The sequence below is a fragment of the Lonchura striata genome, chromosome 11, assembly GCF_050655825.1.
Source record: "Lonchura striata isolate lonStrDom1 chromosome 11, ASM5065582v1, whole genome shotgun sequence".
Lineage (NCBI taxonomy): Eukaryota > Metazoa > Chordata > Aves > Passeriformes > Estrildidae > Lonchura > Lonchura striata.
Window position 1 is genome coordinate 16,143,119 of NC_140713.1, and position 24,480 is coordinate 16,167,598.

Below are 24,480 nucleotides of genomic sequence, written 5' to 3' on the forward strand. Positions count from 1 at the left end.
TTTAACAGGAGACATCTTTAAGTGTGCTGGGGGTGAGGGTTTTTTGGTTTGTTTACAGACAGTTCAGAAACTTTACAAGTCACTACAGTATGCAGAAAAAAATGTACAGGAAACACCTTAAGACTTTTTATTTAATATAACGTGAAGGAGCAAGATCCCATTTCCCAGTGAAAGGTAACTATAAAATAACAAATTAAGGCTTTGAAAGAGCCTCAAGCATTATTGTGCCTTCTCATTCCCGCTGTACTTTACAGGTACTCAGTTTAGAGTTCTCTGAATTAACTGCTACACCACAAGAAAATGAAGTATCCTTTGTCCTTTAGTTCCTTGTGTCTGTAACTAGTCCGGTTTTTTCTCCTGCCACAGCAGCAATTTTTCAGTTTTAATAACTAATGTTAGCTGATGGTGGTGGGCAGTAATGAAATAGAACTGTGTATCATACAAACATACTCATTTAGATTTGAATTTAAATTATGTCTCAAAATAAGTAAACCAAATCAACTGATGAAGTAATTTCTCGATATTCTCCAAAAGCATTCTGTTACTCACTAGCTTCCTTTGGGAAACCACATCTTGTGATGGCTGTGCAGACAAATACTGCAGCTTCCAGAACAGTGCACAAAGTTAACCTGATCACCTGGTTCTGAAACTCAACTCTATTCTTTCAACCTGCCTTACACACAGCAGCTCATTCACTCTGCCTTAATGGCCTCAAGGCAAGCCCCTACCAGGGAATGCCTGGCAACCTGAATCAACCTCCTTTAGGTGAAGGTTTATTAATAGAGTCCATTCCTGGGAGACCTGTCCTTTTCCGGGCTGCAGTCTCTATTTTCCGTACCAGGTCCACGTCCCATCGATGGGTGACAAAACTAACCACAGCTCCAGGTGCCTTGCTCCCAACCCGGCCAACTCTCCCGGCTCGGTGCAGGTAGTCCTGCAGGGTGTCTGGGAAGTCATAGTTGACCACTAGCTGCACACTGCTGGTGTCCAGCCCCCGCGAGGCAAGGTCAGTGCAGACAAGGACAGACACATCACCCTTCTGGAAAGAGGCAAAGATGCCAGCTCTAGCAGCTGCCGACATCTGCCCCTGCAGCCTCAGGTGCTTGATTTTGTGGTCGTCCAGGATGTAGCCCAGCCAGTTGACGGTGCCGGCGCTGTTGCAGAAGATGAGAACGGCCCCGCCAGACGATGGGCGCTCCTTGAGCAGCTGCAGCAGTTCGGGCAGCTTGTCCCGGCCTTTGAGGCGGACAAACTTCTGCTGGACGTGAGGCGGCAGGCGGTGCAGGCTCTCGGTGCTGAGGGTGACAAACTGGCCCACGTCAGTGAACTTCGCCAGCGTTTCGCTGAGCCCCGCGGGGAAGGTGGCTCCGACCACCACCACCTGCGTCCTCTCCTCGTCGGGCCCGGCTGGCCCGGGAGCGCCGGCGGCCAGGGGCGCGTGTGCCAGGATCTCCTCCAGCAGCCCCGTGAAGGACTCGTCCATCAGCGAGTCCGCCTCGTCCAGCACCATCCAGCGCAGCCTCTCCAGGGCCAGGAAGCGCCGCCGCAGCGCCTCCCGCAGCGCGCCGGGGGTGCCCAGCAGCACGGCGGGGCCCGGCGGCGGCGCCCGCAGCTGCCTCCGCAGCCCGCCCGCGGCCCCGCCGCCCGTCAGGCCGCGCACCGCCAGCCCCGCGGGCGCGCACAGCGCCGCCGCCACCGCGCCCACCTGCGCCGCCAGCTCCCGCGACGGCAGCACCACCAGCCCGCGGGGCGCCGCCGGGCCCGCCGCCCCCGCCGGCGCTTCGGGGCGGCCGAGCAGGCGCTCCAGCAGCGGCAGCAGGTACGCCAGAGTCTTCCCGCTGCCCGTCTCGGCGGCGCACAGCGCGCTGCGGCCGCGGCGCAGGGCGGGGATGGCGAGGCGCTGCACGGCCGTGGGCCGGCCGATGGAGAGCCGCTCCAGGCCGGCCAGCAGCGCCGGCTGCAGCCCCAGCTCGGCGAAGGTCGGGCCCCGTCCCGCCTCAGCCGGCGGCGCCTGCAAGGCGGGAGCCGCCTCCTGCGAGGGCTCCAGCTGGAAGTAATCCCCGTACGCCTTCCGGTGCTTCCAGCCCGCCGACACCAGCGGCGGCTGCTCCCAGCGCCCCACCGTCTGCCAGCGGGGCTGGCTCAGCTCCGGCCGCCGGCTCCGCAGCAGCAGCTTCCCGGAGCGCGGCGCCGCCGCCTCGCCCTGCTCGCGCCGCCGGCGCTGCGCGCCCCGCTGCAGGCGCTGCCGCAGGGCCCAGGGGACGCGCACCACGGCCCCGGGGGGCTGCGGGCTCCCCGCCGCCGCCGCCGCCCCGCTGCCCGCCGGCCGCCGCGGCAGCAGCAGCGGGAGCACCGGCCCGGCCCGGCCCAGCGCCATCGCGGCCCCCACGCGGGGCGGCGGCGCTGCCCGATGACGCTGAAAGCGGCGCCGGCCCCGGTTCTCCCCGCCCCGCGGAGCCGCGGCGAGCCGCGCCGGGAGGGTGAGTGCGGCGGCGGCCGCTCCCTTCGTTCGCCCTTTTCCGCTGCCGGCTGAGCGCCTTCCCCGCGCCGCCGCCGCGGGAGCAGTCGCGGCCCCGAGGGGCTGTGGCAGGGGCGGCGCGGGGCCCTCGCTCGGGAGGGAGCCGCTGCGGCGGGGAGCATCCCCGGCGCCCTCACGCTGGGCGAGCCCGCTGCCCGGCGAGCTCGTCACACCTGGCGGGCTCCGCCGCCTGTGTTTCCCAGCACAGAACTCGCGTGGGAAATGACAGTCCGTGGCAGTCCCCCTGGGCTCTCTCTTTCAGGTGATACAGCGACAGGAATGACGGTGAACACCCCGCTGTGCTTTAGAGGAAAGAAGATCCTGGCTCCAATGGTGCGGGTGGGGACACTGCCAATGCGTCTGCTTGCTCTGGACTATGGTGCCGATATCGTGTACTGTGAGGTATGGAGAAGGAGCAGATGAGGCGGTTTTATCTGATAACGTTATTATTAAGGAAAGTACAAATGGACAATTTCATTGTATGGCTTGTTCTTTTTGCACATAGTTTTCCATTAAAAATGAGGAAAGAAGAATCTCTATGTCTTGAGGTGTTTCTCTGAGCCATTCTCAAGTTATGGTAAATCCGTATTTTGAGGCTGTTCAGTAACTTTAAGTAATTAAGACAAAACACCATAACAATTTCCTCAAGTTGTACTTTTGGTGGGGGTAGGTTTTGTTGTTGTTGAGGCTTTTTTGTATTTTGTTTCAGTAGAGTCAGAACTTTGAAGACTCACTTCATGTCTCATCTGGTTAGTTCTGCTGTGCCTCCATGTATTTCACTCATAGCATTGCTCTCCTTGTTACTTAAACACTTTTTTTTAAGCTGCCTGAAATTGAGGTGTGGGGTCCTTAACACAAGAACTATGTGGACCTGTTAAGAGTGCATCCATGGAGGCCACGATGTTGATCAGAGGGCTGGAGCACCTCTCGTACAAACACAGTCTGAGACAGCTGGGATTGTTCTCTCTGGAGAAGAGAAGGATCTTCTAAGGAGACTTTGCTGAGCCCTTCCTGTACTTAAAGGGGGCTTTTTAAAAAGAGGGAGAGGAACATTTTGAAAGGACAGATAGTGATAGGATGTGGGGGAACTGTTTTAAACTGAAGAGAGTCGAGCTTTAGATTAGATACTAGTAAGAAGTTCTTTAACCAAAGTGTGCTGAGGTACTGAGACAGGTTTCTCAGAGAAGTTGGTCTCTCCAAATAATTACTTAATAAAATGGGCAACTGTTTGGAGCTGATTGGTTGAAACAATTCAACTCGCTGAGATTTTTTTATTCTTTCTACTCAGGAGCTGATTGACATAAAGATGCTGCAGTGTAAAAGGGTTATAAATGGTAAGTATGGCATTTATTTTGATAATGACTGTGAGAAGTCTCTTTTCTAGTTAAGAGTAATTATTTCTCTGAAGAATTTTTCTGGTGATTATAGGGATGTATCAGTACATACAATCTCACTGAATTGTGTCTAGGGGTTTCCAGTAAGCTTCTGAAGTGCTACCTTAGACTTGTCTGCTACTCTATAGTTTCAAACTTTCAGTTTGTTTGGACTGCAGTTTCCAATCATGTGTCTTTTTAAATGTTAGCTGTTTGTGACATGATAATATAAACACCTTTTAGTCTACTGCAATAAGGAAGCAACACATACAAGACCTCACTATTTATCATTCATTTATTAACTTGAAGTCCATGGGCTGGACTTGCAATAACATGATTGTCACTGCAAGCTCTTAAAAAGGTATCTTTGAGACTTGGCCCTGCTTTAGTGGCATAGAAACAGTTGTTTGCAGTGTCCCCTCTGGGAAACAGGAATTCACTACAAATCTCCTCTCCCTTCCTACCCCTTCCGAAAAATAGTATTATTCATTCTGGCTGAGTCATCACTGGGCTTTGATACTTTTCAAAGAACATCAAATGACATTGATGGCATTTCATTTATGACATGGTCATATGACTTTTAAAAAATTTTTACATTTGTACAGAATTTCTGTCTGTTTCTCATTTCATACAGAAGTACTTGAAACAGTGGACTTTGTTGCACCTAATGACAGAGTTGTTTTCAGAACTTGTGAAAGGGAGCGAGAACGTGTTGTCTTCCAAATGGTAAGACCCCAGATACTCTTCTAACAACATAGTTAAATGAAGTGGTTTCACACCAAAGGTGCTGCAGAATTTCTGAGCTGTTGGTACAAATCAAGATTCTACATTTTAAGCTCTCCTTAGAGCTGTTTTCAGAAAAGGTGATCAAGATAATCACTGTGCTCTCCAGCAGCTTGGTTTTGTAAGAAGTATCTTACATATATTTCTGAACTTATGAGTATGGAAAATAAATTGTGCTGATGTCTGATCACACACTGAAGTTTTGCACTGTCCTGTAAACAGTCTCACTGGAAAGTCTGAAAGAAGCTTCATTGTTTAGTACAGATAATGTGTGCATTGGCATTGCACAAATGAATTAAAGATTCTCTCTGCTGAAGAGAAAATGACAGTAATTTGCTCTTAGAGACTACTCTGTAGGACAAGAGATGTTGGGCTTGGAGGGAGGGGGAAGCATGAGTGGACTGTATTAGACACTGAAAAGACCTTTTCCAGTGGTAATGTGGCCCTGAAATAAGTTGCTTGTAGAGTCTAGAATTGTTATATGTTGAGCTTCTTAAGAACATTAAAATAGATATCTGTTGCTGAGGGGCTAAGAACATTTCATATGGCTGTAGGTGAAGAGGGCAGACCGACCTCTTTGGATCCTTTTTTGTATCACCTTTTATCATCCAGTGGCTGACTCCAATATGTGCTATAGGTAAATGTTTTAAGTATCCAGTGTGCCTCTGAGTGGGTCTCTGTGCTAAATGTTCAGAACAAATATAGTTATACACGTGTGCAAGTAAGCATCTTGGCTTTTGATAATTTGATGATATTTTGTATTTACAAACCCTCTTCTTTTACCAACAGGGTTCAGCAGATGCTGAAAGAGCCCTGGCAGTAGCTAAGCTTGTGTAAGTCATCTTTTCTCACCCCCTTCCCACCATGGGTTTGTCTGGGATTTTGTGTACAGAGTAATTATTGTAGAAGACAGTTTTTTATGCTTGAGAGCATCAAGGTAGCTCTTGATAGAACCAGGAAAAGTTCAGCTGCATAAATTCTGTGCTGGGATGGCTTCTTGCTAGTGCAAATGTGTCCTTGATCTCTCCAGTATGAATTTTCCTGGATATTGCACAGCTGCAAGACCAATATATCTGAAAGTGTCCGTTACTGTTTGTGGTTTAAAGCCTCCAGTAATGCATTGTGCAGAAAGAAAAAGTGTCTCTTAAAAAAATGGTTTTAAGCCTCCATTTAAATAGATGGAAGTTTCAATAAGACTTACTGTAGTGATGAATTTAGTGGTGGATATACTTTATATAGGATTAAGTATATAGAAGGTATTTAAGATGAGTATTTGTAGCTTCTGCACAGCACTGGTTATTGAAACCTTTGAACAATCTGATCTTCAGACCATCATTAAAATTTGTATATTTGACTTAAATAAGGGAGAAGCTAAGAATTCAAAAGTTTAAATTCACTTTAAGTTTTCATTTAAGTCTCAGTGATGATGGAACAAATTACTTGGAAAGATATTGCTTTCTTTTTCTAATATACTAAAAAAAATTTCCATCTCTTTCAGAGAGAGTGATGTGGCTGGTATTGATATCAACATGGGATGCCCAAAAGAATATTCTACTAAGGCAAGTGGATTTTGATTACCCTTAAATGAGCCTTTGCTGTCTTGAAGGTATGGAGTGTGGAATTCATGGTCTGGTTTTCAAATTCAGGCAGTAAAATTTTGCTGAAGAGAAAAATTAAATTTAATTGTTTGTAGTAAATAGAACACTCTAAAAGGTGTCATGGCCCTAATACAGTAAAATAACATAGGCTGTTAGAAAATTAAATTCTTAAAGTCTAGATAAAATGAAGTGTTTAGAGCTTTTTAATATTCTTCTGAAGTCATTAATTTGTTGGTTGAGTGGAATAAATTCTGTCTAGCCTTAATAAAAGTTGAAATCCCAATTTGTCATCTGAGCAAATAGATGGCAAAAAACAGTCACAACTTAGTAAAGTTGAATTCAGTTATTTGCCAGTTTTAAGTGGGAGGACAATAGATCACTTAAAACCTGTTTTGTTTGTTTGTTTTGTAATAAAGCATATGAAGTTCTATATTAGTCCTGTATATGGGATTAGAACAGAGCATTCAACAGAGCATTGTTAGGACTGTTAAGCCACTTGGTGTGGACATAAAGGATCAATAAATTGAACCATGACACTCCATTTTGATTTCAAATGCGTCACAGAACCATAATTATGAACAAAACACCAAAATATCCATCTTGTACTACGGTGAAAGATCAGGAGTACAACTGCTGGTCAATGGTTATTCTCCAACAATAGTTCTGGGTCAAAAATATTTGGACAAAAAAGTTGTTGGACTCTGCATCTGTGTATGCAGATGAAACAGTGTGTGAAGAACAGCTAAAATATTAAATTGCTCATAATTATGTTATAGATGAAAAACAGGAAAATTATGATTATGTTTGCTAAAAATAGCTTTTTGAAATCCTGTCTGCTCCCTAAAGTGATGAGAGCAAGTTGATGCCCTGAATTACTGCTTAATTACTATGATACAAGTCTAAGAAATGTAGCACCAAGGTGTTCAGTAATGCTCCTGTATTTTAAATTTTGACATTTTTTTCCTGAATACAACATTGTGCTTTTGTTGTGGTCTGCTATTAGGCAAAACAATTGAGTTGAAAAATGTGTTTGCCATGTGGGTAACAGCTTCTGTGTGTTTTGCCAGGGAGGTATGGGAGCAGCACTGCTGTCTGATCCTGACAAAATAGAGTCTGTAAGTATCACCTGGTGGGGTTGGAGATGCCTTGGGAGGAATTGTGCTCTGTGCTCTACTGGCAGCAGGAATGAGTTGCATAGACAACAAATTCATGATCAGTTGAGTGGACTACTCAGTTTAGGGCAGTGAAGTTAAGGTTATAGAGAAATAGTCCTGATTTGGTTCTCCTTGCCATTATCTGGACTATAAAACTGTTACTTTTGGGTTTTTTTTTCAATTTAAAAACTTTCAGTGTGGTGCAGTATTTGTGTGTTTTATGTGTCTATGCATGTAATTTGAAATCAGAGTTCACTGGTCACACCATATTAAAAGCAGTGTTGAAACTCCAGCAGCAGTTAATTTCTCTCTAAAAATCCATTTCAAATCAACAAAGAAGTGGCAGTAAAAGTGTCGTAGACTAGAAGTAGGCTTGTGTATGTATTGGATAAAATTGTATATTCAGTTACAGATTGTATATGTCTGTCTAAGAATCTGTAAGATTCTTTATAGAGGAATAGTAAACAGTGTTACATTATTCTAATTTATTTTCAAGAGAGAAAGAACAAAAGTTTTAGTAAAGCCACTGTTGTGATCAGATTTTGTCTTGTCTTTTTCTTTTCAGATATTGACCACCCTTGTTAAAGGAATTTGTAAACCAGTAACCTGCAAAATCCGCATTTTGCCCTCAGTAAGAGCATAAATTGTTGTGCTGAAGTGTTCAGCTGTTATTGTTCTGATTTACTATCAGAATATATGTTCTAGTGAAACCAGCACTTGGAACTTACAGTTTCTTACAGTTTGGGATGCTGTCCCAGCCTAAATCTGACCTGCAGGTGCACTGAGACTGTGACTGTGGGCTTGTCAGTTTCTGATAGGAAAGGGCACAGAGGCTTTTATCCTCTCAATTTCTCAACGGAGTCAGTTTTTTATGTCATAGGGGTACAAAAGGGTGTAGGACAGTTCCCCTTGAGCAGCCAGGAGGTGCTGTTAGTTCCTGCTTTTCACATGGGGTAGCCAATAGATGATTGTTTTCTGTTCTTTCAGACTAATTTTTCTTCCATACTGTTTTCCTGTTCATGCAGTTAGAACAGCCAATGAAGTTACAGGGTCTTTTTGAGGATCTTTTTACAGACTTTTTTTACAGCTAATGTAGATTCCTTAGTGCTTTTTTTTTTTTCACATGACTTCTCTACATATTTTAAACCTTCAAGAGATTATGTGCCTTCTCCTTTAAAGACTGATTATTTAGTAATTGAGTATTTAATTACTTCCTAGGTACTATGATTGCATATAAACAAATATTTCAGTAGATGGATGAACTGTACCTGAAGCAGCTTTGTTCAGAAATCATTTATGTGTTGGGATAAACAAATGTAGCTTGTGTGAAAAGAATCAGTAACCCAGTCTTAAGATCATTTTGGTCCTGAAGTATTAAATTAGAGAACTTTTTGTTTCAAGCTGGTTTTGCATAATGTCATCCATCAGAGCAGCAGGTGAGCTTCTGTCTCTGCATCCCTGCCAGCTGGGACATGTTGCAGTTTTCAGACTGAATCTGGTATGTTTGGGATGAGCCACAGATATTCCTCCAGTTTTTGAAAGCAAAATTTGCCTTTTTTTCATTCTCCCTTTCCCTAAAGATGCATAAGACAGGCTAGTGCAGCAGTGTGTCAATTTTATTTCTGCTTTTTAAGAGCATATTACCTTTTTGAAGATATACTAGGCCTTTTGATTTACTGGGCATGTATGAATATCCTTAGAATTTTTAGATGCTTGTTAATGTCTTTAAGACACTTCTGAGGGGAATATTTATAGTTGTGTGATTGCATGTTAGGTTGATTTCAGAAGGCATCCTCTTACTGAAAAGCATTTTAATTACAATTTACAGAGTAGTCATTAGAGAGGACTTGCTAATCAAATGTTCCAGTCATTTTCAATTGACAATCTGAAAACCTTTGGAAAATATTCTCCTGCTACAGAGTATTATATTACCTGGTTTGAGAAAGTTTGTAATCTGTAAGTTCATGGAAACATTAAAAATGGATTTTTTTTTTTTTGCCATAGCATGTAGTTCTTTAATTGAAGTATATATTAATTGGTTGTACATGTTATGTTATTGATGAAAGACAGGGATCACATCCCTCTTGATCAAAGAAGACTTCCAGCATTTGTTTGTACAATGGTCACATGATAGTTATTCCTTTTGCTTTGAATTAAAATCATGTCAGACTGTCTTATCCGTCAGGTGGAGGATACTGTGAATCTGGTGAAGAGAATAGAGAAAACTGGCATTGCTGCCATTGCAGTCCATGGAAGGTAAATTGATTTTAGGCAAGAAAGACTTAGATTTTTTTAGTTTGTTGATGACTGTACCACAGTATATGACTGATACAAGTATACTCTATACTCTAAATGTAATATGTAATTCTGATTTCAACTGTTAACTGAATTGGTGTTCTAAGAAATCAAGTCAGTAATTAAGGAATTAAACCGCTTGCTGCTCTTTTCCTAAATATTTTTTTCTCAAGGACCAAATAAAGCTAAAATTATCTTGCATACTTTGTATTTAAAAAAAATAATATATAAAATAAAAAAACTGAAACAAGTATATCCCAATAATCCTTATGTCATGTCTGCTGTGGTTTAGAGATCTATAAATTCCACAGGAAATCTTTGGTCTTGTCTTTTTTTTTTTTTGTTTGTTGGAAAGGAAGAAGGAGGAGAGGCCTCAGCACCCTGTCCACTGTGATGTTATCAAGGCCATATCTGAAGCTGTCTCCATTCCAGTAATAGCAAAGTAAGTTGGACTAATTAGCTCATTATGGTCAGATGCCTGTACTTAAGATTTCCAAGTGCAGGAAAAAGAACTGTGATTAATTATATTAGTGTTGTTAATTTTTAGTGGAGGATCTCATGACTTCATTAAGGAATATGCAGACATTGAGACCTTCCAGAAAGCAACAGCTGCCTCATCAGTCATGATTGCTCGTGCTGCCATGTGGAACCCCTCTGTCTTCAGAAAAGAGGGGTTTTGCCCCTTGAAGGATGTCATGCAAGATTACATCAAATATGTATGTTTTTATGAAGATCTTACTTGTAATTCACATTGTTTAGAATTGTCAATCCAAATCCTACTGCAGTTCTTAACTCCTCTTCATTTCAAAGACTTGGTTCTGGGGATATTTTAACATAGTGCATGTTACATGATCCTTGCGAATTAATCCCTGATTCCTCTGTTTGATTTTGTTCAGAAACAAAAAGGTTCAGAAATCTCTATTCAGAAAACATGCTTTTTAGCCCAGTTTCTTGGGAACAGTTATGAGGTTTGCCAAGCTATCTAAAAATGTAAAGAAATATAAAAATATGTAGTCAAACTCTTTCGAAGTCACAGTTGTACAATTCGAGCAGATTATTCTATACCGTATACAATATTGAATTTACAACATTGAACAGAAAGGTGAAGGACTATTAAAAAATCAGTTGCTCCTAGAGTCCCTTTTAGAAATTAGTTACTTTTCACAAATCCTGTCAAGAAGTATTCACAGTAGAGAAGCAAAGGGAATGATATGCCAATAAAGTAATGCTGTATAATTGTAGTACTGTAGCTAAGTCATCTAATATATAAAGTTTTATCCATTATTCAAAGGACAAAATTTTAATGACGTAATAGGAAATTAGTCAGAAATCTGTAACTTTGATCATGTCATCAATTCAAATTATTTTTTCCTAATTTAAGCTTGCTATTAACGAGTTGCTTACTAAAATATCAGTGCATTTCTAGTCAATGATGTAAACAGGTCAACTCTTTCTTCACAAGTATATGAGTCAGTTGAACTTTAGTTGGTGAAGTCATGCCAAAATAATTCAATTATAGTCACGTTCATGGGTAGTGTTGAATATGTTACTGAGGAAACTGCACTGTGGTTTGCCTTTCAAAAATGATTGTGGAAGCCATCAAGACCATATGTCTGTACTGCAACATGTGCACTATAGAAGATAAATTCGTTTGGTGTGTTTTGTAATTCTCTCTCTTTCCATTAGGCAGTGAGGTATGACAATCACTACACCAACACTAAATACTGCTTGTGTCAGATGTTGAGAGAACAGTTGGAAACTACTCAGGGTAAGAAGCTGCACGCTGCACAGTCCACACAGGAGATCTGGTAAGCATGGACTTCAGAAAAGGAGTTGTACTCTGTCAAACTTGCACACCACTTCTCTGTCTAACACTGCCTGGCATTTCACACTGTCAGGAGAAGTTGCAAAAACCCCAAAAATAACCCCAAAAATCCAGATGGAGGTATGAAATAACAGAGTAAACTTTTCCAGGTTTCCTGCATGCTCAGATGTTAAATCTTTATCCCTAAAACTCTCTATATTCAGCACACTAATTTGAGTGGTGCTTCACTGAGTAACAAGCATTTATCCAATATTTGCATGAAGTGATTAAGAAAAATTTCAACTTGTCTGAAATTTTGTGGAACTTGTCTTCTTCCAATGATGCTTATTTGACTTAGCTTTCCCCCTTGCATATGAGGTTTTTAATGTTACTGGAATATTTATAACATATTTGTTTTAAAATGAACACTTAGAAACTCGGAAACTTGTATCAGGATTATCCGGTTGTATGGTACTTAAATGTAATTTTTTGTGCTGCTTTTCATTCCTGTAATATCCTAAATGAATTATGGCAATCTTTTTGAGGAAATATAGTAAGTAGCTTTAAAGAATCTTGTCATCCTGCACATCAGAAACAGACTGGATGATATTTCTCAATTGCAGAGACAGAAATGAAAAAACAAAAATTTTGAGAGAAACCATAAAATAGGCAGATGAATAAAGAATTTACACAGGATTAGGGGAATTCAGGTTTGGATACATCTCAAACTGAACAAAATAAAGCTCTAAGCTTGCATGTATCATATCCATATTGTGTGTTATAATTATCCTTCTGATAGAAGGGAGGGGAGGAGTCTCCTTGTTTTTTATAAAATGAACAGTCTGAAATTGTTTTATATCTGATGTGTATGAAAATGGATGGAAATGTTGAAAGCTTGAATTATTTTGAAAAATAATGTATTGGTTTCTAGCAAACCCTAATCAGCATTCTGTTCATGTTCAAAATGAATGGAAATGCCTGCAATCCTTTTGCCATTTTATTGCCTTTTACCAATTTTGGCATTCTAAAATAATTCTGTCCATGACTGTTACATTACAGTATAATGAAGGGAATTTGTATTGCATATATAAAGGGAGCTAGAGTTCATTATTCTTAAAGGAGCAGGGGAATTCATGAACAACATTTAAACTTTGCAAGTTACTTTTCACTTTGGCAACTTAAAGACCTTAACAAGTTTAACTATGCTAACAGACTATCTATTTTGATTATAGAGTTTGAGTTTAGGAAAAAAGATAAAGTGTAGATTGGAACTCAGACCTTCTGCAGCTTCAATAAAGTATTAGCCCAGAGGGTGGTGGTGTTTTCTGCTGCATGAATAGCAATGCATAGCATGTAAAATAAATACTGTAAAGTAACAATTTTACACAGGTAATTAGAGGTGTCGCAGTTCATACACATAAACACTGGATAGAGATCTGGTGTAAAACTGTGGGGTTTATGTGCTATGCCTAACAATACCAAACTGGTTTTGTACATGTGATGCAATACCAACTTCAAAATGGGCTAAAGCAATGTGTGTGCAGGAGAGGGGACAGAGCCGTTTGAAAATGTATGAAACTGCTTTCTGCCAGCAAACCTGGTCTTTTAACCCCTGTTCTGAACAACCTGTTTCGTGTCTCCAGATAACTGAGGGACATGTAGGTTTTTTAAATGCACCAGTTTATCTTCAGACAATAATAGTGCATAATTTTGCTGTCTCCTGGTGGTGAAGATGGGTTACAGCCATTTGAGCTTTAACCTCAGTGCTTAGTGCAAGAGAGCAGCCTGCTGCTCTTCCCACAAAACGTTTGCATAGCAGTATGTAATATGCTTCCCTTAGAAGCATAAGTTAGTATTGTGCAGCTTCTATTCTTTTTTGCTTGGAGCATTGGAGATGGCTTTGTGGGAAGAATTCATTTTGTCATTGAATAGCCCCTTATCAACCAGCATCCTCATAACAGAAAGCAATATTTCTTTTATTCTGCAGGTTTTATTGTTGTTAGCATCTGCAGAAAATTGATAGTCGCAGTTTTTCAAAGTAGATCCAGTCTGCCATGAATTTGAAATTTAAAAGGGTTTGAGGCTTTTGCCTTTGACTAAAATTCTGGTTGCTTCTTCTCTTTATTTGGGCTTGTGAATAATACTCTGAAGTCAAAATCAGAGATTTTGAGAGGTTTGGATGCTGTAGTGTTTATTGCTTATATTATTTTTAATCACTAACATTAGAAGATTCTTTTTCCTGCGTTTTGCTCATATTGCCCTTGTGGAGCTGATGCACTAGAAGTCACTCTGAGATGTTTGTTTGGCTGATTCATCCAACTGCAAGTTATTAATGAGATAATAACTTGGACATTGCAGATTCTGCCTTCACTTCCAGGCTACAAATTGTATATGTTGTGCTGGAAATTAGAACATCATTTTCCTCCTTGTAGGTCAACAATGTCTGGTAAGAATTGAAAGAGAAACAATGTGCAGAATATAGCCATGCTTCCACTTCATTCTCTGTACTCTTAACATATACTGTAAACACAATTGATTTCTACATTTTCTTTCTCTGTCATAATGTGATACAAAAATTTATAAACTGATATCTAATATAAAGGAATTCTGTTTGAATAGTGAAGCCTTTGAAATGAGTGACTTCTATGAAGAAACCACAGCTATTTTTGAAGCAAAGAAAACATCTTTAGAAACCAAGACGCAAGATGAAGATGACCAAATGGAAGATCCAGATGTAATAAAAATGGCTGTTAGATTTGACAAGTAAGCATGAAAATCAAGTTTTTCACTATCTGACATCTCTGAATAATAATTGTGAGGTTCACAGTGTCTTAACAGTTCTTTGAAAATGGTGATTTGCAATACAGCACTTACTGAATGAATTCTTATGAAACAGTAAGTGACCATCATTGCATAATCACCACTTTTCCTGTGCCATTTGGATATTGTAGGATATTCTTTAGTTGCAGGTTTCCTGAAACTGCATAATTCTTCACTTAACTTCTTCACTGTTGCAAGTGCTGAGTGCTCTAAAAAAATTTTAAAAATAACATCTCTAGGTAGAAAAGTGTATTACAAAGATCTAGAGTTCAGTTATTTTTAGTGAAACTTGACAAAAACATAATTTTTCTATAAGAAGTCCTGAACAAACGTCTTAATACTCTTCTAAGCAAAGAACTTGCTCATCTGAAGTTTTCTAAATGTGTTCCACTCATAAGCTATTCCTTGAAAAATAAATTCATGGAGTTGAATTCTATTTTATACAATTTTAATTATAATCTCTGAAGCCTATAGCTGTTACTTTCCATGTTACATTTGTGTTTGCTGGTTTTGCTAATAGGCCTATCAAACAGCTCAAGAAGACTGTGATATGTAAAATCCTCCACAAATGCAGTCATAATGCTTTAATATTTACGGGATATATAGGACTCCTCAAGAACTGAATACAGATTTTTTTAAATGTTTTTTTTCTGCCATATGTGAGGGTCTGTAATTCTTTGTCAATAACTGAATAAATTCCTATATTTTCTACCCTTTTTTCATTTGATTACTGCTTTGTAACAGAAGCAGCTTCTCCTTTTTTAGTGTTTAATTGGTGCAGTACCAAACTGTATCTCTCTTCTGTGTCACATATTTAATTAGAAACTCCTTTCTGGTATCTCTTCTCTAGCTGTATTACTACAGAATGTAAATGCTTGGGAAAACTTTAGATTTTATTTTAGATGTCTTTCCACACCTATTGCTTGAGTTATCTAATGAGGAAGAAGAATCTTTTTCATCATTTGAGCTGTAAAATTAACTTCAAATAACTGGTAGAAGTAACACAATAAGCAGCACTGTCTTTTTAAAGTGGAACTTTGTGCGCAGTTGTTGACCACAAATTTTTCTGTCTAGGCGAGAATATCCACCACAAATCACTCCAAAAATGTATCTTCTGGAATGGTGTAGGAAAGAAAAGCATCCTCAGCCTGTTTATGAAACTGTGAGTCAATGAAAAATCCTTTCATACCTCTTCCTCTGCCTTGTATATGAAATTAAGAATTTTAGAACTCAAGGTAGTGAGAAATTCTGCTTCCCAGTCTGGTGTAGCTCTTTCAGAAAGCAGCTGCAGAAATGGTAATGCACACAGGTATGACAACAGTAGCTTATTGTATTAGAAAATAAAAAATCCAAAATCAGACCTTCAGTCTGCTTTTGATTCATTTGTGAAAGAAGTTGCTGTAACTTCTCTATCTTTTACTCCTTCTGTGAAGTAAAGAATTAAGTGTTGGAATGTTTTCTCTGTTGTTGCACACTGTTACGGATAGGAACTGTATGGGACAGGAGCACCTGTTTGGTTACGGGAGGAGATTATTTGATTACTTTTTATTTTTTGTAGAGCAAAAATATTTGTAGCTTGGACAATTTCTTAATTTTTTAATGTTGAATATGTGTGGTGAAATGTGTGGTGTGCATTAGAGTAATTTTAAAGTTATGTTACTCGTTATTCTTGTCTTTATACCTATGAAGGAATGTTGATGATGTTGTTTCTTCTCTGAATGACATGAGTGGTTTTTGACAGCCCCTTCCCTTTTAATTCTTTTTTCTACAGGTTCAAAGACCACTGGATAGATTATTCTGTTCAGTTGTGACAGTAGCTGAGCAAAAATATCGATCAACTCTGTGGTAAGCCATCCTTAATGGATTTTTCAGCTGGATTTTTGTTTCTGAAATGTTGCTTAAAAACTTGCATTAAGGGATATTCCAATTTATTCCAGTTGGCTTTGATAAAGGTCAACTAAAAGCTACCTCCTAAAGCTACCTCTAGGAGAGAGAAAGGATTAAAATCTTCTGAGAATTGAATGTTACAAGAGGAAGTAAGCACTGGCATAATCAAGTAAACAGTAACAGGTTTTAATTAACTTTTTGTTAGTCCACAAGTTGTATTGGAAGGGGAGCAAATAGGTGACCCAGTTCCATTCTGTATGTGATGAGTTCAGAAAGAAGCCAAGGCGAGGCAGAGGGGAATGTTGGAGGAGGTTGGAATATCTTCAGCCACTGCAGCAGATCCATCCCAACAAGAAGTCAGGACTAAGTGTCTATATTCAGTGAAACAGAGGACGGTGCACTGAGTTCTTGGGGATTACAGTTAATTAGCAGCTACATTCAGAGCTGCTCCAAAGTTTCATGATGGTATTTTATACAATCATCTATTAATACTGGAGTTGATTTGAGACATTTGCACCTCAAGTGATCTTGATTTAACTGCAAAGCTAGAGCTCAGCATTGAACATCTTAAACAGGACAAGTGCACACAACTGCTTTGCAGCCTTCCTGTTCAGAGGCTTTAGTTATGCTCAGCTGATAAGAAATTTTGACTGGAAAAGGCTTTCAAATACTGACTTCCACAAATGTGTGATGGGCAGTCTTTCTCAGAAATGACAGAATTTTTATTATTATGGAACAGTTCCTGCATTTGTCAGCATCAATGAACTTGTACGTCTGCCAGAGATGTACTTACGCCTGAGCTTCTTTCAAGAAAAGTGATCCTTCATAACTCAGTTTTGTTTAGTGATCAGATTTGTAAAAGTTACCTTCCTGAGGACTGTATGGGCCAAACACACATTGGCTGTGTACCTTTGAAATGGAGAGTGTCCAAGAGACAAGACCTGATAGAGACAGATTTTCTAGGAATATTGCATCAGGAGTGATGCATCAATGCTTGACACCTAGCAAGACTGAAATAATTTCTGGAACTGACCTGTTTTGTTCCTCTGCTGTGAGATGACTACAAGTGCTGTTTGTTTCATGATGTTGCATCAGAGACAGGAAATTGTCTCTTGGCAGTGTAGAGACCTCAGTTTCTACTTTTACATGTGCTCTGTGTGCTTGCTCTCCAGGGACAAGTCCAAGAAACTGGCAGAACAGGCTGCAGCTATTGTCTGTCTGAGAACACTGGGTGTCCCAGAGGGAAAACTCTGTGAGGGAGAAAATCACCTGATGAACAAACGCAAGAGGGGGGACCAGGAGTGCTTGATTAGCAGAGACCATGGAGAGGATCTTGCCGAGCCTTCCCATAAAAAAGCCAATTTTATTGAAGAAACTTCTGACATGAATGTGCCGAAGATGCCACGATAGCATGGAATTAATGGAAATTAGAGATTTCATGTCTATGCAGCTACAAATGAGCTCCTGTTTGTATATCTTGCTGTTCACATTTCATTTGGATTCTCTCAGAGACATAAATTTCCCAGTTGTGCAAAATGCCACTGAGATGTTTACTGTTCACCATTCACTGTCCCTATGGTGCCTTTCAGATGATAATTAGGAACTTGATTTTAAAAAACATGGAGAAGGTAATCCCAATAATAAACTTTTTTAAAATATCAGGTATTTTCAAAGCAATTTTGTCATTGGTTTCATTACTTGTTTTTTTAATTTTTAATAAGTCTACAGTGTACTGGTAAGAGATGTATTAATACATCATCCACCAAGGAATGGAGCTGTGTATTGGAACTGCTCAGTTAATCAGAAAAATCAATGTAGGAAAATAATTAATAGCAAAGTAGACATGGTTGTGTCAACTGAGTTTTATGCACGTTTTGCAAGCTTAGTTTACACTGTTCATGTATCAAGAAAAGGTTTTTTTTACAGAAAGAAGGATTTAAAAATTGTAAGAAAAGCATTAAAATAACATTCTTCTATGATAACTTCTAGGTTTTTTACCTTCAGAAATATGGCAGTAGAATTAATTGTCCCTTCCTGGTCATAGGTGTTAACAATTGTGTCTTTCCAGTAAGGCAGTGGAGCCAAACCTAGTAGCACTGACTTTGTTGAATTAAGATCCTTTGAGATTTTGTCTTTTGAACTTGAAAGTCCTTATAAATGTCTACAAGTAGATTACTTGCAGTAATGGCCATCCAGATATGGCCTTCTATGTTCCTGAAATGTGACCTTGTTTGTCTCAATAATCAGCTGTTGGTGATACAGGGGTCTTGATCAAAGGCCCATGTTCTCTTCTTTGTTTTCCATCATCACAACTTCCTATTAAAGTGAACTGTAAGTAAATGCTGTATACCAGGAGAGGATACAGACCCTGTCTAATTCATGGCAACTCAGTGAGCTTGTCTGAATAAAATGAGAGTTCTGAATCCTCAAAAGAGTGCCAAAAGAATTCAGAGGTTTCTGTTATTAATAATTGATTGAAACACTGGCTTAGTTTCCCTCAACAGTGTGAGGGATCTTATCAGCTCTGGTCTGAAAACAAAGTAATGGGGATGTATCATGCCATGATCTCTAAAGTACTTTGTATAAAGAATGTACAAGATATAATTCATGCTGTTGTAATTTATAAAGAATCTTTCTATTTAAAAATTTGATCCTTTTCCTCAAGTGATAATGCTACATTAAACCATTCTTTCAAAAAGGAAGAACAATATCTCATCGGATAATATTCAGGGTTGTGAAGTTAAAATGTCTGCTGATTAGATTTGAGTAATTTACAGTAAATCTACACGGTCTAGGAAGAAGGAAGTTTTTATTGTTCAATTTGTACATTGCAGTAAATGCACTTTAATATGTTTACATTTGATATCATTTTAGTGCTACAATTTTAATCTGAAGCACTAAAAAAAAAAATTGCAGTATTAATCAGAAATTTCAGAAGTAACTCTTCCTTTTATAAGTTCTATCTTACTTTTGTCAGAACTATTTGAAGCCACAATAATAAAGAAAAAGTAATTTTTAGGTCCTGCTACCAGTGTGATTTGCAGGATCTAATGTAATAGAATCATGGAATGTTTGAATGTGGAAAGGACCCCTGGAGATTGTGTGGTCCAAACCCTGTGCTCAAAGCAGGGTGAACAAGGGAGGTTTCCCTGGACCATGTCTAACTGGCTTTTGCACGTATTCAAAGATTGACACTCCACAACCTTTCTTTGCAACTCATTCCAGGGTCTGAGCACCCTTAAGGTAAGCAAAAGTGTTTTTTTTTTTCCTTCTTCTACATGGAATATCCTGTGTTTCGATTTGTGCCCACTGCCTCTTGTCCTGCTGCACAGAAGGCTCTGGAGTAGTCTTATAATCATTGTCTGCCTAAAAGGAAAAGTGAATCTTTGGGTAACACAGGTGGTGGTGCCTAAGTTCAGGGTGGACTTAGAGAGCAGCAGTTACTTTGGATCAGTGGAAGTTCTGGTGGAATGGGATGAGTTTATAGATAAGTCAGTCATGAGATGCATGTTACTTCTCTTTTGACCCAGAAAAAAACCCAAAAAATTACTCAGGAGAAAGTGTGTCACTCCTGATTTGAACTTCTAACAGAAGTGAGATAGAATCATTCAATTTAGAAGCCAAGGCTTCATAACACTATTTGTACCTTGAGGGTTTTATTTCTGGTTTTTTGCCATGTGATGTGAATGTGCATCCTCCTGCCTCCTTAGAGAGGTACAGTCTGTGCAGGCTTTTCATTTCTTCCTTCCAGCCACTGACTCCAGGCAATTCAGAGCACAGGTATGTGGTGAGAGGTTGATGTTCCAGTGCTGCTTGAAAAGGTGTAAATCTTGGGTTCATTTATCAGCTGAGCAGATTTCTGCATGATTTCTGCTGTCAAATATTCACAGGTCACTGTAGTTGAAGATAGATACCTTAACACAGTCTGCATGAATAGCAGCCTAGAGGGGCTTTACTACTGATAAAACAGAATATGTGCCTTGGCTTGCTTGATGGAGAGAGTTGGATAAAACTGGCTGCATAGTTTGCTATGAGTGAAAGAAATTCTATGTTAACACTAGTCTGCCAGGTGTGTTTATTAAATCAAATGGATGCTAAATGTTGTGGGGGATGTTTCTGTTTTCTAATAACTGCAGGTTTTCAAATCCTTCCTGAAATTATTACATGGTTGCCAATGTTTCACTTACTCCTCTTAGCTCTCTGCAGTGGTTGTACACATTAATGTCTGTGCTGTAGCTATGGACAGGCCAAACGGAGCCTGTGAAAATGAGAGTGAGGAGTCACTCTGTTGGAATGAGCTTTTAATGCTAAATATAGAAGGGCTTTAATTCTGGCAAATGGATAGAAAGTGTAACATTTGACACCTTTGATCAGTTTCAGAAAGATCCAAAGAAATGTTACGCTTGTGTATATATATATATATATATATATATATATATATATATAATGTGCTGTCCAGAATGTTGTGATTTAATGGCTTTCTGTTACATACTTTCATTCCTTGTAACTCTGTTACAACTAATGTGTGAGGACTTTGATCATTCAATTCACCCTTAACCACTTCTACAGATAGGATAACTGTATTTATCTTGTGTATTCCTTTCTCAGCGCTGGTGGGAAGTAATTACTTCAGTGATCAGTGATTTTCTCCTAGAAATCGTTACATTCACATTGCTTTTAAGGAGAAATTGGTATTCTGTGTGTTGCTGCCGTGCTTCTCTTCCCTGCTGTACTTTCCAGAAACAGAAGGTGGCAGGTTTTTTTATTGTTGTTACAAAAATACGCTGTCTTCTGCAGGATTTACCAATCCAGCCATTGCACTTCAGCATTCTTGCATAGGGTGGCAATTGAGACCACAGCTGGGTTGGAGGATATTTAGCTTCACTTTTTGTAAACTTTTTTTTTTTAATTTTAATGTAGTGTGAATATGATACTTGGTCAATACTGATGAAAGCTGTGTTCTATTTTAAGTATTTGCTTAGTGAAAATGTTTCACTATTAATCCTATGGAACTCTGCGAAGCAACTGGAGGGGTTTTTTGTCCCAGGGGTACCATCAGCCAACAAAAGAGCATTTGTATTTTTTTTACTTGATAGTGATGCTGCAGAGAGTATTTGTGATGATACCTGCCAAAGTGTGGTCCATGGGTATGGGGAGAACTGTAACTTGTCCTCCTTGTATTTTGCTTACTAGAAATGTGAATGGGAATGCAGAGACATTTTTACCAGCCTTTAGTGTGGATGCACTCACTGAGGGTCTACCTCCAGGGCCTTGCTGGCTGGAATGCTTTTTGGAATGTCCCAGGCTCTGAGCCCAGCCCCACCCTGGAATGTGAGGTTAAATGTTGGCGGTACAAATACAGAGTTTGAATATCAAAATCCTAGAGTTGCCCAGCACTGCAGTTTCAGAAACTGGCAAGTGAGCCACATGTCAGCTCAGCTGCTCTCCAAGTCAAAGAATAAGCATGCCTCGGGTTGCTGGGGAAGGAGGGGGAGGTGGGGTGGTTTATGTTTTGGTTTGGTTTTCACTTGCCCGTTATGACACGCAGAACGTGCTTTTCAAACACGTCAACTGGCAAGATTGTGAGAGGTCCCACACAGGTGTTAGCTGGAAAGAGTCTTCATTCACAAAAGCATTTTACTGCCACTCTTTAATCAAACCTAGGAGCTCAACATAACGAGAGCTATTGCCTTTTTAAACAGGAACCTGCTTATATTTGGACTCTGAGTCAAGGAGTGATGAGATGGCCAGTAAGGCTTAAGTTCCATCTGTGCCACTGTGCAGGACGCCGACGCTTGAGGCTTTGAGTCAGAGGTGCTGATGAAAAACATTAAAAGCTAAACATGGAAAGCAAGTCTTTGGTGAGAAAGGAGTGCATCATGTATTGTTAAAAAACAGTTGTCTAGGTCAGCTAAGGAGAAGAACTGCTGAGCTCCAGGGGGGAGTCTGGTTCAGTCACCCGTATTCCAAGGAGCTCCAGCCTCAGTGGGGTTTGTGAAAGGAGGCTTAAAATATGCCTCACTTGTGGTGTTCACTTAGCTCCCAAATGAAACTGTGTTGCAGGGGCTAATGTGAATCAGCTGTTAAACATCTATCAGTTGAACAAATAAATACTTTTCCCCTGCCCTGGTGTGGTGGGAGAGTCTCTGTTTTCTGTTTTTAGAAAATTATTGTCTGCAAGAGCACTGTAGTACAAATCTGATACTTGACTCATTTTTACTTAATTTTCCTTGATAAACTCCATACATTTGTTAATACTTCAGTATGTCATTGTATTCCTGTTCAACTGCCTTTAAAAATTATTTCTTGGTGATTGCAACCAATGGATATTTATGTACAGTTATGAACCTGCATTTTTTAATTTGTATTCTGTTGCATGGAGCTGGCAGAACTGGATTTGAATACAACTCTTCAACCTGCTTTTTAGCTAGTTCAAAACAGTATTAACACATTCCCTTTTCTAATACATTTAGTTTGCAGACTTCTCTAAGCAGTGTTAGGCTGCTGTGCATGCCTGTGCACAGGTGGATTGTCAGCAGCTGGTCATGGGCCTTCATGTTAAACTTCTTAAACAGAAACTGATAAAGTGGTTTCCCTCATTGTGGTCAAAGAAAAGTGAGCATTACAAAACTATTTAACTAAAGTTAGTACAATTTTACCTTTTCTAATCTTAAGTGCTGGTAAATATTATCTTTATAAGTAAAAAAAAAAAAAAATCAGGCTCTAATTGAACTTCATTGGGAAGCTTCTCAGTGACTTACCTAGTTTGGTTTAGTGTATGCTTCTTAAGAAATTGACCACTCCTATTTTTCAGGCAGTGAAAGGGGCTTTTTTGTTTTTTGGGTTTTGGGGGTTTTTTGTTATTTTTGGGTAGTTTACTGTTTCATTAGCTCTCTGAATTGCTATAAGATTGAAAGCAAAATTTCTGACCATCTGTGCATACATTCTAGTTACATACCCATACTAAATCCCAGGCAACAAAAAGTTTAAAAGCTGAAGCCATTGTTTTCTTTTGTGCTGAAATAGAACCAAATCCTGGACATCAGACAGAACACAAGTAAACATGTTTGAGTAGAAGCACCTACACGAGCCACAAAACCCTCTGAAGAGATCTGAAGGGTGTTAAAAACAGTATGAGGCAGCTTCACTTGAGCAGAAGTGTGCATTTATTTCCCCTGTATGGCATACAAAAGGGGTATTTGTAAGGGTTTGGTTTTTTTTTAGAAGTTAATTTAACATTGTGTATTCAGATTGGAAGTTAATTTAACATTGTGTGTTCAGATCTGTAGGTGGAAGGGAATGGAAGGTGGAGGGCATCAGAATGATGATTTCAGAGAGGTGCAATAGTGGGACCACAGGATTCAGGCAGTAAATCACTGTACAGTTAGACCATGATGCCTACCTGTCACATCAGTGGCATGGTAGTTATGTTATGCTGCCCTGTGACATTCTCTTATTACAGCTAATAGCAGCTTTCATATTTTGCAGTCCCTGAACATGGAAAACAGTTGTAGTTCTTAGAAAGTTTATAGCCTGTAGGCTATAGAAATACTGCATTATGAATGCTGAATTAATAGGGATTTAATAAATTACCTTCTCTCCCATTAACTTTTATTAGCATGCCAAGTGTTGCAATGTAGACTGTAAAATCAGTGGTAGTTTGCTCACTGGTGTGAGTAACATGCATGACTGTGCAGCATGACCTGAGAGTGCATATCCCAAAATGGCAGCGATGCTGGCTGAAGGGAGAGAGAGAGAAAAAAGAAAACATAGAAGAAAATTAGTCACTGCTGTCTTTCAGTGCAGTAGAACTGGTACAGCATCTACCCATAGATTAAACATTTACCCCTTTTTCTTGTGTTCATTTTTAGTATTTAAACTCACGGTTGTAATAAGATTCTCTGTACTTTGTTAAAGGCAAAATGTGTAATACCGTGTTTATTGGAAGTGATGCCTTATGCCGCAGAGGCAAACACAGCTCATAGTAAGATGGAGGGAAGAGTTTCTATTTAACTTCATAGAGAAAGTCACTGAAGACAAGCAGATTTGATCCACCCACACTTTATTTTCTTCATACCTCTTCATTTAAAAAAAATCAATTTAGATGAAGAGGAGGTTTTACAGAAAAAGTTGATGTATTTTCATGAAAGGAAGAGCTAACCTCATCCTGTTAGAAAACAACTTGCATCTTCACCTATCACTGCCTGATTGCTATTGTGTACTGTTTTCCTCTCAGCCTAGCCTGTGA

General features: G+C 39.9%; 2 protein-coding genes across 4 annotated transcripts; one reads left to right on the forward strand and one right to left on the reverse strand.

The window, feature by feature from the left end:
* Positions 1–113: 113 nt before the first annotated feature.
* On the reverse strand, positions 114–2,398 carry DDX28 (DEAD-box helicase 28). The gene has a single exon (XM_021555045.4). It carries the CDS (start codon positions 2,375–2,377, stop codon positions 752–754), a length of 1,626 nt encoding a protein of 541 aa, XP_021410720.4. The 5' UTR covers positions 2,378–2,398; the 3' UTR covers positions 114–751.
* DUS2 (dihydrouridine synthase 2) lies at positions 1,708–17,909 on the forward strand. 3 transcript variants are annotated; one of them, XM_085589623.1, is made up of 16 exons: positions 1,708–1,819; positions 2,781–2,920; positions 3,807–3,852; positions 4,526–4,617; positions 5,464–5,507; positions 6,173–6,233; positions 7,340–7,387; positions 7,992–8,057; positions 9,612–9,682; positions 10,077–10,163; positions 10,269–10,437; positions 11,408–11,529; positions 14,145–14,288; positions 15,420–15,507; positions 16,117–16,190; positions 17,405–17,909. In XM_085589623.1, exons 2-16 carry the CDS (start codon positions 2,798–2,800, stop codon positions 17,640–17,642), a joined length of 1,473 nt encoding a protein of 490 aa, XP_085445749.1. In that variant the 5' UTR covers positions 1,708–1,819; positions 2,781–2,797; the 3' UTR covers positions 17,643–17,909. The 3 variants fall into 3 exon arrangements, with proteins under 3 accessions (XP_085445749.1, XP_085445747.1, XP_021410688.2); XM_085589621.1 differs by lacking the exon at positions 1,708–1,819 and adding an exon at positions 2,447–2,480; XM_021555013.3 differs by lacking the exon at positions 1,708–1,819 and having other exon boundaries at positions 2,447–2,920.
* The last annotated feature ends 6,571 nt before the right edge of the window (positions 17,910–24,480 follow it).

Coding starts and splice junctions, on each gene's coding strand:
- DUS2 (XM_021555013.3), top strand. CDS start 2,741: ATGACAGTCCGTGGCAGTCCCCCTGGGCTCTCTCTTTCAGGTGATACA. Junction 10,164..10,268: donor TCCATTCCAGTAATAGCAAA/GTAAGTTGGACT, acceptor GTTAATTTTTAG/TGGAGGATCTCATGACTTCA. Junction 14,289..15,419: donor ATGGCTGTTAGATTTGACAA/GTAAGCATGAAA, acceptor TTTTCTGTCTAG/GCGAGAATATCCACCACAAA.
- DDX28 (XM_021555045.4), bottom strand. CDS start 2,377: ATGGCGCTGGGCCGGGCCGGGCCGGTGCTCCCGCTGCTGCTGCCGCGG.